Here is a 17,447-nt window from a genome sequence, read left to right on the forward strand (position 1 = left end):
TAACGTCCAAAAACGTATGTAAATATTAGTACATGCAGCTTTTGGGTTTGTTTGAAATCTATTTAATTACGGAATTATTTAAACACATGTAACTTGGTGAATTCGACATTTACAGAAAGAATAAACGTGAAACTTCCAACGAATCAACGAAGTTGAGAGAATTTGAAGGTGGCCACAATTTATGTAAGTTGATTTACCTTTTTGCTGCTCAGTTGCCGCCACCAGATAAGAATAGCATTGAATTGGCTCAATAACACCATCTAGCGGCAGAATGTCACAAATAAATTCCGCTATTAAGCAAGACTGACGCTATTTGCAGTGTGATTAATATTGTTCAGGTGTTGGCAAGTAATATTATAGTTTTAATTATGTCAAGGGGTAGGGGGTCAGATTTAATAATACTGTATGGATATTTTCATTCTAAGTGGTCTTGTTTCAGACGCACCATGTAAACTAAAATCTGCGTCATCGGCGGCAAAACGCTCCAAACACATAGTGATAAACCGAACTGTCTCTAATAGTCGCTGTTGCGAGTTAAATAAACAATGCTTTAAATAAACAGTTAAATAAACAATGCACTGCAATACAATTCCGATAATGACAACATGTGTTTGAAACGTAGAAAATCTTTTTATACACGAAAAAATACATTATTCGCAAAAGTGTGCGGGTTATAATAAAAAACTATTTTTTTACTCAGCAAATTCCATATTTCGTTTGTTAACATATTTATTAAATGTGCAATTATCAACCGAATTTCACAAGTTTTGCTCCATGCTGTTACATGACGTCAAACATATTACCTCGTTTGATTGCGACGTCACACGCCTTTAACGACGTCAAATCGTGCTCGGACAGAAATAACCAAACAAGATATTAGGCTCGGGATAAACAACAACGCTGCAAGTGGAAAATACTTTAAAACTCGACCACATCAATATATTTGCGTGTTTGATGCACCACAGATTTTTAACGAGCATCTTTTCCGATACTGGGCACATTTTGGCACAATACATATTTTGTTTAGATGAAAACCCACCTTGAATCTCACGGTTACAATGTTTGGATGTATGTCAGCTGTTGTGCTCATTTACATGTCACAAAATTATAGGAACAGTCCAAACTGCAGGTATTGGTTCATCTGAAATACTTGCCTGTACCCATCCGCTAGATGGTGCGCATGTGCTTGGTTTTCTTATATATGATGCTTTTTTGGTTGTCATTGCGTTTGTCGGTTAACGTCCATATAACGCGTGTCCATATCGGTACAGCTCGGAAAATATTAACAAGTAGATAAGCTAGAAGTAAGAATAAAAATGAACCTGACATAACCACTTAAGGTGCCTGAAATCTCGGAAAATATGGAAATTCATACCAATGTATAAGAAAATATGTGTATATTCATAACTGTGCTACAAAGCAACAACCGATGCGAGTTTTATGCACATATAATTTTTGTAACTTAGGTGTTTGCGATTAAAAAGTTTGTTCCGCTTTCTGCCTAGCGTGTGTTTCCCTGGTTTGGGTGATTGATGGAGTCCTATACGTAACCTCAAGCACTTTTAAGAGTCATTTCTTGAGTCACCTAAAACCGTCATGCACTTTCCATCATTTATTTCTAGAACTGTTAAGAATGAAAGTGTCGAGCAGTTGCATATGCGAAGTGACTTGGCTATTGTCCCTGATAATGTGTAGCATTTTATCAAAGTAAAGTACACGTTTTGCCAGACTGTTGCTCATGCTGGTGAGATTAGTCATCCATAAGTGTGGGTCTTTATTGCAGTTTTGAACATAATTTTTCTGCCAAACATTATTGTTGTACGATTTGCAGATTTATATAAACATTTTTCCCCGTTTTGTATACGTCTGTTCTGGTAGTTTCGGTAATTACTAAAGTTCTATACGGGGTTTATGGATGTCACTTTCTGTTTTCATTGAGTCACACGTCGGCTATCTTACTTCCTTATTCCTGTATCTTTATGGGCTCAAATGTTCAGGCAATCGGTTTGCTGATTTGGTGTTCCTTAATAGAACTAGCAAGCACAATATGTCTATTTGGATTTAGATGTGTGCATGTGAAACGAACTCACATGTAGACAAAATTGCGTCATAACTCACTGTGATCCAACTGATTACCCGCAAATTAGTTGTGTTTAAGACGGAAATCGGACGTTTTGTTGACAATCGTAATTTTATTTTTGATTAAATAAAATGGGATGATTAAACAACACAAAATGCTGTAAAATCCTCCAGTTTGAGCATGACGAGGCATTGTTATTTGTTATAAAAAGTTTTTGCCCCAACAAACTAGTCAATCAGTTTTGCGCCATGGAGTTAGAATCTGAAAGTTTGTTAACGGCTGCTACTTGAACAAATTTTTTGTTCAAGCTGCAAAAGAACACAATAAAATCGCCATTGTGAGACGCATCATGAATATGTTTGCCCTACGACCCGCTATAGCCTGGAGAGTCCCGCCCGGTAAGCTATGATGTCATGATGTGCTTCCTAATTCGGTGCGTTCTGGACGTTGTGTAGAATACATGCGCCTCCAAATTACTGCAATTTAGGAAAACGGTCAGATTAGACGTGTGTTATTCATATTTACTGAGTCTGAGCAGTTACGGATAAAATTACTGTAAACTTGGACTTTTTATAATTGATGCGATTGAATAATGCAGTGCGATATTCATTACACACTTTACAAAAGTGATTCACTTGTCCGTGTCGCTTCAATGCAACTCAAACAATTATCTTAAACTGGTGGTTTTTCTTCCCATCAAGACTTACTCCTTTATGACTCGACAGCGATTAACCAGTTTCTATATTTACGTTTTAATCAAAGGCGCTTCCTGGTTTCGAACAGTCGAGCGCCTTCATTGTTTCTTAGCGACAATCAGATTTTTCGACAGACTTGGAAAGGTTGGAACGCACTAGTGGGCGATAGGTAGAAGAGACAAGCGACTAAATGCGCGCAAATTAGTAAACTCAAACTGCACCTTAAGTACATGTTTTGTAACAGTTTCTAGGGCGCCAATGCACAACCTAATATATAAGTTATTACTGCCAGGCATATTAACAGATTTTTGGAGCTCATCTTGCAAATGTAATTTTATTCCGATGTTTCAACGTCCTATACAGGTCGCCTTCATCAGGGTAAATAACACTGGATGCGCGCAGTACAGTAGGCGATAGACAAAGAAGAAATTAATTAAACACAAACACGCCACAACGTTACAACCTAGTGTTAAAATCTTAAAACAAGAAGCTTGCTTACACAAGTTAGGCAGAAATAAGTAGTTGCAAAAGACAAGTCGTTCCTCGACATTTTGAACAAAAATAAAGTGGTGGTATTATGTATTACGTTCATGGGCGGATAAACAAACGTTCGTTGGCGGATAAACAAACGTTCTTGGGCGGATAATGAGAGACAGTTTAACGTTGTTGCAAGAAAAAAGAATAAAAATTCAACTAACATAACCACATAACGTTACTTATATTCAGTTAAATATTGAAATTCTCATATGAATGTGTAAGAAACTACATTTAGGAATGTAAACATTAGGAATCAGGAAAACACAGGATCGTAGGAAAGTTCTACTAACTTGCAGTTATGTGATGTTCATTCGTTTTGGTTACTTTTTATTTTAACTTCACTGCTTGTGAGATCTAGTAACAAAAGATAATTTCTGCAACACAGTTCTGCAGAACAATGTCCGACAAGTTTCGCACAGTAAGTCAATAGCGAATTTTTATGACCTAAGTTAAAATATTAAACCAATAATTTCATGTAATTTAGCTGAGTGATGTGGAAGCCCATGAAATCCTGTGTGACATTCAACGAGGAGAGGTGGGCCATGGAGGTTTTGGAACAGTTGTTGTTGGAAAACATAAATATGCTGGATTTGTTGCAGTTAAATATATCCCTGTAAATGGTGGTGAACGAGAACAAAGGACAATAAAAAAAATGTAAATTTCTGTTAAATAAGAAGCTAAAACAAGAAAATACCACAGATGTCTAATGTTCCTGTTGCTTTTTAGGGTACATCGAGAATATGACATGCTGCTTCGATCCCGTCATGAAAACATAGCTCATGTTTTTGGGCTTACGAAATGGCGTGGAGCCATGGGGATCGTAATGAGATATTATGAAGGTGGAAATTTAAGATGCCTGCTTCTTGACACAGACATTCCACTTGGCATGTCTTTGGTACTTCGACTGGCACATGAAATATCAGACGGGATGACATACATTCACAACTGTGGAATAGACAAACGCCTAATTCATGGAGATATGAAACCAGAAAACATCCTACTGACAATTGGCCTAAATGTCAAGATTGCAGACTTTGGTTGCGCCAAGTTGGCCAATTTTACTGGTTCAACTGCCAACCAAAATAATGTCCCACAAGAAAAACAAGAAATGACATTGTACTATGCAGCCCCAGAAAAATTTCAAGGTGCAAAACCAAAAAAAGAACAAGATGTGTTCAGTTGTGCTATTATTTTTTATGTAATGTTATGTCGCGATTTACCATATCCATCAGAGAGGATCTTTTTGGAAATGATTCGAAATATGATCCGTCCAAACTGTGATGCAATCCAGGAATTAAAAGACAGATGCAGTGACAATGACAGAGCTATTGTGGAAGTGATGGAGAGAATGATGACCAGATGTTGGGAGCAAAACCCAACCCAGCGTCCCGACATGCTGGATGTTCGAGATGAATTCCAACAACATCTTGCCAAACAAGACCCAGCAGTGATTTCACGACAAGTGGCCGATGCTGTCGAGGAAATGGAAATTAAGCATCCAGCAGCTGAACACAATCCAACTGTTCCACTTCACCAACTTAATGCTGTAACTGGAGAGTTTCACAGTGAAAGCATCCAACCACCTCAAGTTCAGCTGAGAGAACAGCCATCCCAGTCTCAAAATCGTAAATACAAAGATATCTTTAAAACTGTGTTTAGCTGCAAAATCTTTTTTGTGTGGTAAATGCCAGAATTTCTGCAGTCATTCGGATGAAACTTTCACAGATGGTTGCTGTAGTTATGGTGGTTTGCAAACTTAAACTGCTTAGTCCCTATCAATTTCTTTTTAATTTTTTGAAATGTTAATTTCTTCATTCATGCAGTTAGAGCAGGGATGTGCAACTTTTTTCATTGGAGGGCCATATAACCAATTTCAGACATCAAGCGAGGGCAAAACAATTATTTTCATGTACATAATATATTAAAATTTTTCTAAAGAATCAATACATTTATTTTTTCTAAAACATACAGAGTTTCGCAGCAACACTGGCTTTCCCAACAAAATAATTGTTTACTAGACAAAGAGAATTATTATATCACCAAGGTGAAGTACTGCAGATGGCCCACTTGTTAAAAAATGCTTGTTTAACTAATACTTGTTTTGTATGGTATAGTAACTTAGGAGATTTACCACAAACTAGTGGAAAATTTGTCAAATTCCCGGAGAAATTGCCTTTTTTGCTCTGAACCTGTGTGTTTGTAAGGGCCACACTTAATTGCTTGGCGGGCCAGATTGTGACCCATTTGCTGCATGTTGCGCACCCCTAATTCATGGTGTTATTTATTTTCCAACAAGAGCTTTTCCAGTTACCTAGTAAACTGAGAAATCAGATTTATATACAGAATCTGCATAAAATCAACTTCAACAGTTTAATTTAAACATTCTAAACTACATTATGACTTGAAATTGTAAAATGGATTTTTACTGGTCATATAGCAATGTAGTAAGAGTAACCTTCTATTTTGTTTGTAGCACTTCAGAACATCCAGCCAGTCCAGCCTCAACAAAATCCTCCAGTTTATTTACAACATCAAGGTAAATACATACAAGCTAGAAAATCACTTTGTTTAGTAATACTAACTTAGTAATTGTGTGGTAGTGAAAACTAGTTTGCTGAATAATTCAAACAATTTGATTTTAGCAGTTTTTGTACATTATTGTATTTTTGAGTTTCTTGTAATGTGAAAAGTGTTAAACTTTAAAAACTTCATTGCATTACTTAAACCACCAAGTTCAAACTGGGTTTAATGGTAAATCGTTGTGTTAAAACAATATACACAAGAGATAAGAAAACAGACAATAGAAAAAGAAACATAGATCGAATTATATTGGGTTTAGGACCAATATGTAACAAGTAAAGCACCAAGTTTGTAAACTACTTTATATTCATGAAAGTGATTTTTTATTTCCATGTTTGACTACTTATTAAGCATGATATGTTGGTTGGCATTTAAGCTGATGTGTATTTTTAACTGACTTATAACCGTTTTGTATAATGTATGTGTAGGGGAAAACCTTTCACCTGAACCAGCTTCCAGCCAGTCAAATATTACTGCTCCGAAAACGGTGGAGAAAAAAGGTAATGTGTTTATTCTGTTCATATGATATATGTCAAAAATTGTAGGAACAATATTTTAAATCGCTGAATTGAATACTGTTTTCCTTTCGATTTATTTTGCATAATCGGACAAAAACATCGTAGCTGCAATGCAGCATTTTTGTGTTGAAAAATATCAGGTTTTCCTGAACCACCCTTGATTATTGTTGTAACTTAAAACTACCAATCTCTAATAATGGTTATGACTGTTTGTATACAATAGTAATGGGTATAATAATGTAGTTAAAGTGTATCTTCATTCATAGTGTTTGAAAACATCCAACAACTCCAGCCCAGAGAGCCAAGAGAAAGTCCACTAGAGCATTCACAAAATCAAGGTAAGTTCAAACAACTGGAAATTAATATTAATTAAGCATTATTTTAGTGACAAGTTGTTTAAATATAAGTAATATATAAGTCCAGTGACAAAAATAAGCTTTAAAACAGTTTAGTAAACTACAATCTAATACTGTGGGCTTAATCTGTCTTTATATATCTGAGACACCTAGCAAGTAAGGAAACTGGATTTTTATTTGTTTATTATTCTGGAGTTTATAAGATAAAGCACAGCTGGTTTATACACTTTGTTACACTGTATGTCTGTTTCTTATTATAGGTCCCCTTCCCTGAAGGGGACACATATTGATTTTACTCAAATTGTTTTTTTTCTTTTTTTTTCTTCCTTTTTTTTCTCCCCAAAGTTTGTCCGACTCGTTTTTTCATCAAATGTTTGATGGATTTGGCTGAAATTTACACAGATGGTAGATATAGTTATGTAGATGTGCATCCCACTTTTTTTTGTTGATAACCCCAGTATTTACCCTGCTAGCCCCCTAAAATGGGTATTTTTCCCCCAAAGTTTGTCAGACTCGTTTTTCCATCAAATGTTTGATGGATTTGGCTGAAGTTTACACGGATGGTAGATATAGTTATGTAGATGTGCATCCCACTTTGTTTTTTGTTGATAACCCCAGTATTTATCCTGCTAGCCCCCTAAAATGGGTATTTTTCCCCGAAGTTTGTCCGACCCGTTTTTCCATCAAATGTTTGATGGATTTGGCTGAAACTTACACAGATCGTAGATATATTCATGTAGATGTGCATCCCACTTTGTTTTTGTTGATAATCCCAGTATTTACCCCGCTAGCCCCCTAAAATGGGTGAGTTTTTAAACAGTGTCAGAATTGGCTGAAATTTGGATTTCTTGTATAGTATGCCATTTATGGGTGTCAATTGTTGTGTTCAACCCTGTAGTCCTAACATTTAGCCCACAAGCTCCTAAAGTGTAAAATGTATTTGTATGGTACTGGGCACCACAAACGAAAAATTCCTTGTGAGCAGCAACCAGTTGTTTGTTGCTCGTTGGTGGGTTTCTTGGTGGTCGTTATTGCGCCATTGCAGTTCGGGGCTTGTTAATAGCCCTATGACATCAGAAACATTATCGGTTGTTGCTTAAAACACCTCTAGTGGTCAAAATTTTAAACATTGGTGGATTGGGCTGAAATTTGGCAGTACTATTGATTGAGTCACTGTGGTTTCCTACTTTTTAGTTTGTGTGTGTCGAACCCAATTAGTTACCCTACTAGCCCCCTAAATGAGTTTTTGCCTGCAGAAACGACTAAAGTTATATGTTATAAAAGACGGTGACTAATATGGGACCCAATGCAAAATAAGCATCGGAAATATGTTTATGTTTTAAAATAGGTTATAGTGCAGGGGTGGCCAAACTTTTTTACCATAAGGCCAAATTTGCAACTGTCTTGCCACTGGAGGGCCGGATTAAATGAGATTTACGAAAAATATGTCGTAACTGGTTGCGATCTTTATTAACGTATATATTATTATTGTAGAATAACAATAAATAACACCACCTTGGACATTTATTCTAAAAACAACAACGCTTGCCACAAGCTACTGCTATTAGCAGCCAGCGCTGTTACACTGCTTGTTCACAGTGGCAAATATGGTGCTTTGAAAAAACCCAGGCAAGTTGTTTGGCGGGCCGGATGAAACAGGACTGGGGGCCGGATGCGGTAGTTTGGCCACCTCTGTTATAGTGTATATGCAAGGGCAATATGTGCTAAGCCACCCTTCTAGTTTCTTACATTACAGTTTTTTTTTTTCATGTAGTCAATGGCATGAATACACAATTTACAGTATTTTCGTTGCCATGTTATTACTGCAAAAAAGTTTCAATTGTGCGGATCCCTCACATACTTATTACTGCTCCGAATTATGCTATTTGGATGAATGAAATGAAATTTGAATAGTTTGTAGTCCATACAGCATATTTATTTATGTTCAGTACCAGTCACTGTATTTTACCTTACAACAACAAACTTTCTCATGGTTATCTCTTGAAATGCATTATTTACAACTTTGCATGTGTGGTTTCTGCCTGACCCATGAGTTTCTGCCTGCAGAAACAATCAATGTTATAAAGAGAGTAGAAAATATGGGACCCATTATAAAATAAGTGTAGAAAACATAGTGCAATGGCAATATGTGCTAAGCCACCCTTCTAGTTTTTTATCTGTAGTGATTCAAAGCAATCAATCATCTCATGTTCAACAAAGAGAAAATCCTTCAGAACATCCCAGTGAAATAAGAAAAGTAGGTAAAAGAATGCAAAAACTTCATGTTCGGCCAAGAGGAGATCCAGCAGGTCACTCACAGTATCAAGGTAAGTTTAAACAAACTGGAAAAAGTAAAAAGCTACAACTTTTACAGACAAATATCAGTTTCAACAGTTTGGTTCTTTAAACTGAGTTGCATATGTTTGTTACTCTGAGGTCCATTAATATTTGCAAGTCTGAACAGGCAATTTGTTAACTTAACCACACAATAACTGTTCACTAAACTACAAATTTTCTATGCTGTATAACTATTTCACAATTATTTGCTAAAAAAATGATTTCAAATATTGCAGTGCACTTTTTAATGAAGAGTTGCAACACATTTTCACAGATTCCATAATGGCGTTTATGTAAACCTGACTATGATTTTTTTTTACATGTTTGTTGCTTTATTAAATGCAAGTGGTTGAACTAATCTATGTTAATGTAAACAGGGGGAACTCTCTCATCTGAACCAGCTTTGAGTCAGTCAAACATTGCTGCCTCACAAGAGATAAAAGGTAATAAGGTTTCGTTTAGGTTGATTTAACTTGCACTTAATTGGGCAACTGTGGGTCAATTTACGAATTGAATTTCAGAGCTGACATTTTAAATAAAATAACAAAAACGAGTGGATTTTATTAACTACTATTACTTCACATAGACATGTTTTAATGTTACTCTAAATATTTTTAATGTCTGGGAAAAAAAACACATATTAAGATGTACTTATCCTGTGGTCATTTTTCAGATTTATTAAACAAATCACTTAACACATGCTAATAGTTGGTTAGATTTAGTAATGACATGTCACAGCTTAAAAGATAAATGGAAAATAAACATCGATATAAATAAATGACAAGAAATAAAATGGGTGCAAAACTGTTATAAAGTCCACTTTTATTATTTAATATTTTATTTCTCAGCCATGTTGGTGTAAATTTATTGTAAGAACACATAAAACAATCCAAGTATGTTTCAGAGGAATTTGTTGTTGTTGGTGGATTTGGAGATATTGGTTCAACGAGAGAATGTGTGAAGTATGATGTCACAACAAAACAACATCAACATTTACCAGTAAGTTTGGAAAGTTTAAAACTTGCTTTTTATGCACAATAATGAGATATTTACAAAACAGTTAAAATGTATCTGACATTTGTATTTATGTTAATTATTGCCCCATATAATTAAAGTGCAAGCTGGGTGTTGTCAAATATTGATTGTTGTGTGGCATTGTGTGTAAACAATAACTCATTACCAAACAAACAATGTTCCTTTGTTTTATTTTAACAATGCATGAAAGTGAAGTAATGTAACTTCTGTATATTAGCAGCCACTAAAATTTTGTGCCAAATTATTAAAACTTTGCAGAAACTGAACAAACCAAGATATGGGTTGACCTCAGTAAAAGTTAGAGACATAATTTATGCATTTGGTGGAAATGATATAGCTTCAAGTAAAAGTTGTGAAATGGTGAATTTGGCAACAAACAGACAATGGGAAATGTTGGATGAGATGTTGGAAGCTCGACGTAATGCTGCATCAGCATTTATTGGAAGTAAGTGGATTGGGGCCAACACAACAAATTAAACTCTCATTGTATGTAACAAGCATTGTTTGATTAGGTGTTATTCTTAGATTTTAAAATATTTTGTTACTGGTTAAAGTTATTATGGGTCCCCTTCCTTGAAGGGGACACATCTTGATTTTACTCGATTTCTTTTTTTTTTTCTTTTTTTTTCTTTTTTTTTTTCTTCCCTGAAGTTTGTCCACCCCATTTTGCCCTGAAATGTTTGATGGATTTGGATGAAACTTTCACAGATGGTAGATATAGTTGTGTAGATGTGCCATCTTCTTCGTTTGTCATGATAACCCCAGTATTTACCCCGCTAGCCCCCAAAATGTAAAATGTGGTTTGTGCGCACCACAAACGTTAGTTTTGTGTGATGTTATAAAGGAACTACATATGGTACTTATGTTTAAGGATTGCTTGGTGAACGTGTTTGCGGATAGCAGTCAAGGGGGTTGTTCACAGCCTTGTGACGTCACAAGTCATTACGGTTGTTGGTTAAAGCGCCCCCTAGTGGTCAAAATTGAAACGTTGGCCGATTTGGACAAAATTTTACAGGATTGTTGTTTGGGTCATTGCAGTTTCATATTTTTAACATTAGGGTGAAGAACCCCATCAGTTACCCCACTAGCCCCCTAAAATGGGTGAATTTTTAAACAGGGTCGGAATTGGCTGAAATTTGGATAGCTTGTACAATTTGCCATTTACAAATGATGATTGTTGTGTTAAACCCTGTAGCCCCAGCATTTACCCCACTAGCCCCCTAAAATGGGTGAATTTTTAAACAGGGTCGGATTTGGCTGAAATTTGGATAGCTTGTAGAATTTGCCATTGACAAATGACGATTGTTGTGTTAAACCCTGTAGCCCCAGCATTTACCCCACTAGCCCCCTAAAAAGGATAAATTTTTTAAACAGGGTCGAAATTGGCTGAAATTTGGATAGCTTGTACAATTTGCTATTTACAAATGACGATTGTTGTGTTAACCCCTGTAGCCCCAATAGTCACCCTAATAGCCCCCTAAAATGGGTGAGTTTTTAAACAGTGCGCAATTGTTGGAAATGTTACGCCATTTATAGGTATCAATTGTTGTGTTTTACTTATTTGTTTTAAACTAGACAAACTTTAAACAATGCTTGAATTGAGTCAATTTGTATAGTTTGAACTTTGCATAGCATGACTATTTAATCCTAGTACCAATCACAGTGTTTTACTGTACAACACCAAAGTTTCTTATGGTTATCTCTTGAAATGTAGTATTTACAACTTTGCATGTGTGGGGACCCATGAGTTTCTGCCTGCAGAAACAACTAACGTTTTAAAAGACGGTGGCTAATATGGGACCCAATATAAAATAAGTGAAGGAATTATATTGCAGTTTTAGAATACGATTTAGTGTATGAACAATGGCAAAATGTGCTAAGCCACCCCTCTAGTTTAAATAAACAACTTTGCTAATACAGAAGAAAACTTTTAAGTGATGGTCAAAGTCAATGAAAGCATTTGTAAGATTGCTGTTATCTAAACTAATCTACAAGAAAAATAAACAGTGGTTTTTGACCTTTTACAAATTATTCCAAACTTTTTTGTTATTCTTTAAGCTTTCCCTGAATCTCTTGAACCCTCCTGTACAGCTTTGGTGAAATCCTTAATTTTTCTGTTTATGTATTTTAAACAATACACGTTAAAAATTAAAAAAAATTCAAAACCTCATGTACAGCTTTATTAAACCCCAGATGTGTCATTATACACAGGTTAACAAGATCTAACATTTAAGATTTAATTGTTAAAGTGTCTGCTAGTTACTAAATAGAAAATATGTTTTAGACAACATTTATGTGACTGGTGGAAGGAATAATGGTGGTGAGGAACTTTCATCATGTGAAGTTTATAATCTGTACAGGGATGAGTGGAGTCGGATTCATGGCATGATAAAGAAAAGATCACAACATGGAATGTGTTCAATCGGGAGTAAGAAGGCTGTTTGGTCATTAAACAAACAATATCTCTATTAGCAAATAAACTTGTAACTTCTGTGTTGCAATTATGAAAAGGAACTATAATATGTTCCCACTAGCCATTAAGGACAATTATTTTGCTAAAATTTAAACTTAAATGTTATGCAAGCTAATTTTGTTAATAAACTAAAAAAAAAACACGTAAACCAATTCTAAACCACGCCCAATTTACATTATACATCAACATCAGATATGTTTACAAATGTGGATTTCAGTGTTTCAGTTTAAGGTTGACTATGTATATTAATCTGTGTCACATCACAAATTACTTCACACAAACCTGTTTGCAGATTCACTTTATTGTGTTGGTGGATGTCATGAGAAATCCTGTGAACATCTTGATGTGAGAAGTGGGAAGTGGAATCTGATTCCACCAATGAATCACGAAGCAACAGATGGTTTATCTTGTGTTGCATTGAATGGAAAGATTTTTGTGACAGGTAATCATTCGCAAATAATTATGCATTCCCTTTCCTGAAGATCATAGTGTATGTGCAAGGGCAATATGTGCTAAGCCACCCTTCTAGTTTTAACTGAGTAAAGTTGAGTCAATTTATCAAAAATGACAGATTTAAGGAATTGTTGATTTCAAATTTTTGAACAGATTTGTTATAAAAGTTTACTCTGTTTATCTGAAATGAAAACAGGTAATGTGCTGTACCTTACCTGACAAATAAATCCTAGTTGTTTTTTTTTTAATTTTACCAAAGTGCTTCAAACAATAAATAAATTGTATACAGGAGGATGGTCTTTATCACATCATGAATGTTACGATCCAGCTGCACGAATATGGACTACATTAGCACCATTAAACACTGGACGTTCCCATCATGGAGCTTGTGTGATAAACGGAAAGATATATGTTGCTGGTGGATCCGGTTCTGGGTAAGTGTTATTGTAGTGTGAGTCATGGAGTTATGTCACCAGTTTGATTGTGACCACTAAGACTAAACCTGCCTCACTAACCCCATCAAGTGGTCAGTGGAGTTTTGTTTGTTTTGCCAGGTAGCACGGACAGTTTATTGCGTACAACCAGTGGAAAATAAGGGGGGAAGGCAATGAACTACCAATGTTATTTCTCCCAAAACTCTTATATTTGACAATACTTAAAATAACAATTACACGAGCACGAAACTGGCTAGACCAGGGGTGGGGAACCTTTTTGTTCATAAAGGCCACTTAATGTTTTATCGTCAGTCGTGTAGGCCGCATAGACTATTTTCCAGGCCAAGGACAGTGGTGTTCAAACTTTTTGATTTACGGAATTGTCGTTTTTTAAAGTTGTGACGTCACATTTAGTTTTGTATGTGACAAGATTTGGCCCACAAACCTGTTTTGTTACACAGGTATGAGTATCTCAGTTCAGTTGAAGTTTACGACCCCACTGAGGATTCTTGGACACATTTGTTCGACTTGGAAAAACGTGTCAGCTATCACACAGTCGTAGCTTTGTAAACCACAGTGGATAACAATGGACATCAACAAACATCAATGAAATGTTGACTGAAACATTGAGACTGATTTTTAAAAATACACTTGTATGGATAGATTACTAATACAAGTAATTATGTACACATGGCATAAATATATGCAGTAGATTTGCGTCAACGGTGAAAATTCCCTGCACAGCCACGTAACTATAAACCATTTTGTCCTCTCAAGAAGCATAAAAACAGCAGAGATTATAGAAACAACAAAAGCTACTTAAAAAAAAACAGACATCGTTAAATTCGCTTTTTTAGCCGTTTACTTTGACTATCTCACCTTCTTATCTTTGGGCATTATCCTTTTTCAGCCCCCTTTGCTCCTATGTGCCGGCGCCCCGTGGTTTATTTAGATAAAGCCAGTTTCATGCCACCACCAGCTTTCATACTATTTCGTTCCTTTTTTATCTGAAAAACCAAAATAAGTCATGAATGTATTGATTTATCTTCTCACAGTTTACGAAACACTGTAGGTGTAGCGTGTTTAGTTATGTTAGCCATTTATTATTTTGCGTTTCAAAACGTTTCAACATTGTGTAGCTATTTTAGACTTGTTGGTTGTTTTAGTATTTTTGTGTCGCTATGTATGCGATGTTTCATTCTTCAATGCTAATTGTGTCGCTATGTTTTCTTCCACGCAAAACAAACCTATTGCTTACCCTTAAATGCCCTTTTGGACAATACCACTTTGTTATAAGCCCAAGTCACATAACGTCTTGTAATGACCAACTATGCCCTTCATTTCTTGCGCTGTGCAACTTTTCATTCTCAATGCTATTGTGTTGCTATGTTTTCTTTCACTGAGAGGAAAAACTTTCCTCGAGATATTTTCTTACAAAACTGACATTCACAAGTTTTTATGCAATAACATTTGACAAGCGTTGAATTAAAACACACTCTGACCACTATGTAATACTTGCATGTAATTATTTTGTAACCAACAACATTTTGAGTTAACATTTTACATCAGAAAAAAATACTTAAATTAGTGTCCTGTTTTTCTAACAATTTTTGTGTTAAGGAGAATAGTTATATCATGTGCTGTTCAAGTTGTTGTGTTCAATGCAGTGTAGTAAGATTTAAACAAAACTAGTCGATAAACTGCTGCCTATAAAGTATTTTACCCTACAGTTTGTCCGCCTTTGTTTTGTATTTTATACCGATATAATTTCTACACCCCTGCTTTCGTTTTATTTCGCATTTAAAGTTATTTTTACATGTTGGCTTTACACGTCAACATATGCTCTGCTGGGTAGAACTATTTGCGTGACTAACAATCGTTGACAAAAAGTTGCATTATGTAGTTACAGAAAGAAGTTTCATGAAACAAACGTGCATAACATCACCGTATGCGGCTTACAATCGAGTAAAAACGGTTTGTAACCGAAACCGGTGTTCAAAATATCAAAAAGAACAGTCTGTATTGAAAACTATCCTGAAGTTTATGTGCACTATATATTTTTTTTGATTAAAATACTTTTCGACATTGTGTTGGTTACGTTAATCTGTAGTTATTTCCAGCTTGGCGATTGTTTTAGTGAAATTGTGTCGTTATGTTTTCTTTCACCGCGAAATAAACTCAACTCAAAAATGTGCAGTAAAGGTGCGATCGTTCAAACGGAACCGACCGGCAGTCACGCTTGAACGATCGCGACTGGAGAGAAAAAAGCGAAGCGGAAAACAACGTCGACTTCTGTTATTGTTCTCTGTAAAGCAGCAGCAGGTAACGTACACAGGTGTAAGTTTGATTTGATGAAATCTCATGCAGTGCAGAGGCTGTTACCAGTGGTGGGATTCAAAATTTTTTCAGCCGGTTCTATCACAAAAGTCATATTTTTAGCCGGTTCTATAATGACAATCCTGTGAAGTTTATGATGTTCAGTGTGATATTTGGAAACAGATTCATGAAATGCTTCAACCCCGATCACACCATGCCATGTGTTCACTAGATTGTGTGTATTTGTTACCATTTATCACAATGTGTAGTATATGCATTCACTGATCACTTCAATTCTATCTCATCACATAAAAAGAGATTCCGCTACAACTGTGAAGTTTTGCCTGCTACAATTTAGAAAAATAGTTTTTGTTTGCCATTTGCAGATTCCGTTATTGTTTGGGCGGAAGTTTTGAAAGTGAAAAATCGTGTGAACATTATGACATAAGAAGTGGACAGTGGAATTTAATCTCCCCAATTAATGAAATCACTTTTGGCTCGGCAAGTGTGGAATTACATGAAAAAATATATGCAATTGGTAAGCAATAAGTCAAGAAAACTTTAAACTAATATATATTTTTGTGTTAAATGTTAAAACTTAGGGTGGTTATTTGCCAAGACAAATTTGACAAGACTGGTGCTTAACAGGTGGATGGGGAAAGCCAGCAGTAGAGTGTTATGATCCAGTGGCTGGCAAATGGAGGCTTCTTGCACAAAATCAAATTTACAGCAGTCACCACGGAGTTTGTGTTGTTAATGAGCAAATTTATGCAGTGGGTGGCTGGAATGGGTGGGTCTTTGTAGCTTGTCACTAAACCACCCAAGACCTTTAAATCACAGGTTTGTTTTAAGAAAAGTTTTATTTACTGCTTGTGCCATGAATACTTGCCCCTTGTGTGTATTTCGTTTACTTGCAAATGCACAACAATGTGGGTTAATCCTGAGAAAACACCTTTGGTAAATTGAAGTTGCTTCTATAAAGCATTTGACTGTAATTTTCGTGTGTTATAGTTGGTTAGTCTCTTGACGCTAAACAAAGTCCAGCAACCAACATGTAAAGTTAAAAAAACACATATTTCCTTTAATTGTTACCTCTGTCCACAGATGTAAAAGCCTCAATTCAGTTGAAGTTTATGACAAGTTACAAGGTCACCTTGTTTCACTTTAGTTAAACCAGTGTATGGGCACACAGTTGTGGCCATATAAAAGAATGGTTTCCAAAAAATTGATGAAAGCTCTGTGTCAGCACAATATGTTCTTTGTTTGTTTTTCAAGTTCCTTTGTTACAGCCAACTGTGAGATTTCAAATTTTCCAGTGTAAAAAATCTTTCTTGCTTGTGATTTGAATTGTTCCTGTGGGCTTATCATGTAAAATTTGTGCTGTACGCTGGAACAATTATATGCTGTGCAATATGTTGTATTGGCAGCAGCATCACGTTTATTGTTATATTTTCAATAAAACATGAGCCTCACTATTAAAACACATCTTGTTGTTTGTGGTTTTTGTATGGGTTAAAATCTATTTTGTAACTGACTGAGCGAAGGTTCGGATTCTAACAAGGGGATTTCCCGTGGATGCGTTGTTTGGTTCGCTTCGGTATAGTGACTTTGTTTTAGGTAGAATTTCGTGATG

The 17,447-nt window shown here is 35.6% G+C and overlaps 1 protein-coding gene and 1 pseudogene across 2 annotated transcripts; both read left to right on the forward strand.

Moving 5' to 3' along the window:
* Window positions 1–1,135: 1,135 nt before the first annotated feature.
* On the forward strand, window positions 1,136–14,126 carry LOC145224191 (uncharacterized). The gene is made up of 14 exons (XM_080090634.1): window positions 1,136–3,730; window positions 3,797–3,966; window positions 4,039–4,937; window positions 5,786–5,848; window positions 6,321–6,392; window positions 6,677–6,748; window positions 8,950–9,093; window positions 9,481–9,546; window positions 10,008–10,102; window positions 10,397–10,583; window positions 12,423–12,566; window positions 12,904–13,053; window positions 13,354–13,498; window positions 13,960–14,126. Exons 1-14 carry the CDS (start codon window positions 3,710–3,712, stop codon window positions 14,066–14,068), a joined length of 2,337 nt encoding a protein of 778 aa, XP_079946760.1. The 5' UTR covers window positions 1,136–3,709; the 3' UTR covers window positions 14,069–14,126.
* A 399-nt stretch (window positions 14,127–14,525) lies between these two features.
* LOC145222340 (uncharacterized) lies at window positions 14,526–17,343 on the forward strand (annotated as a pseudogene). Its single transcript, XR_013859316.1, has 4 exons — window positions 14,526–14,531; window positions 16,181–16,352; window positions 16,463–16,604; window positions 16,919–17,343. The product of XR_013859316.1 is annotated as an uncharacterized LOC145222340 (transcript).
* The last annotated feature ends 104 nt before the right edge of the window (window positions 17,344–17,447 follow it).

This window comes from Phallusia mammillata, chromosome 4, assembly GCF_965637545.1.
Source record: "Phallusia mammillata chromosome 4, kaPhaMamm4.hap1.1, whole genome shotgun sequence".
NCBI lineage: Eukaryota > Metazoa > Chordata > Ascidiacea > Phlebobranchia > Ascidiidae > Phallusia > Phallusia mammillata.

Excerpts from the sequence above, each read along its gene's own strand:
- LOC145224191 (XM_080090634.1), top strand. The coding sequence starts at position 3,710 with ATGTCCGACAAGTTTCGCACA. Across the intron at positions 6,393-6,676 it reads GAAAACGGTGGAGAAAAAAG|TGTTTGAAAACATCCAACAA; the intron begins GTAATGTGTTTA and ends CTTCATTCATAG. Across the intron at positions 9,547-10,007 it reads TGCCTCACAAGAGATAAAAG|AGGAATTTGTTGTTGTTGGT; the intron begins GTAATAAGGTTT and ends AGTATGTTTCAG.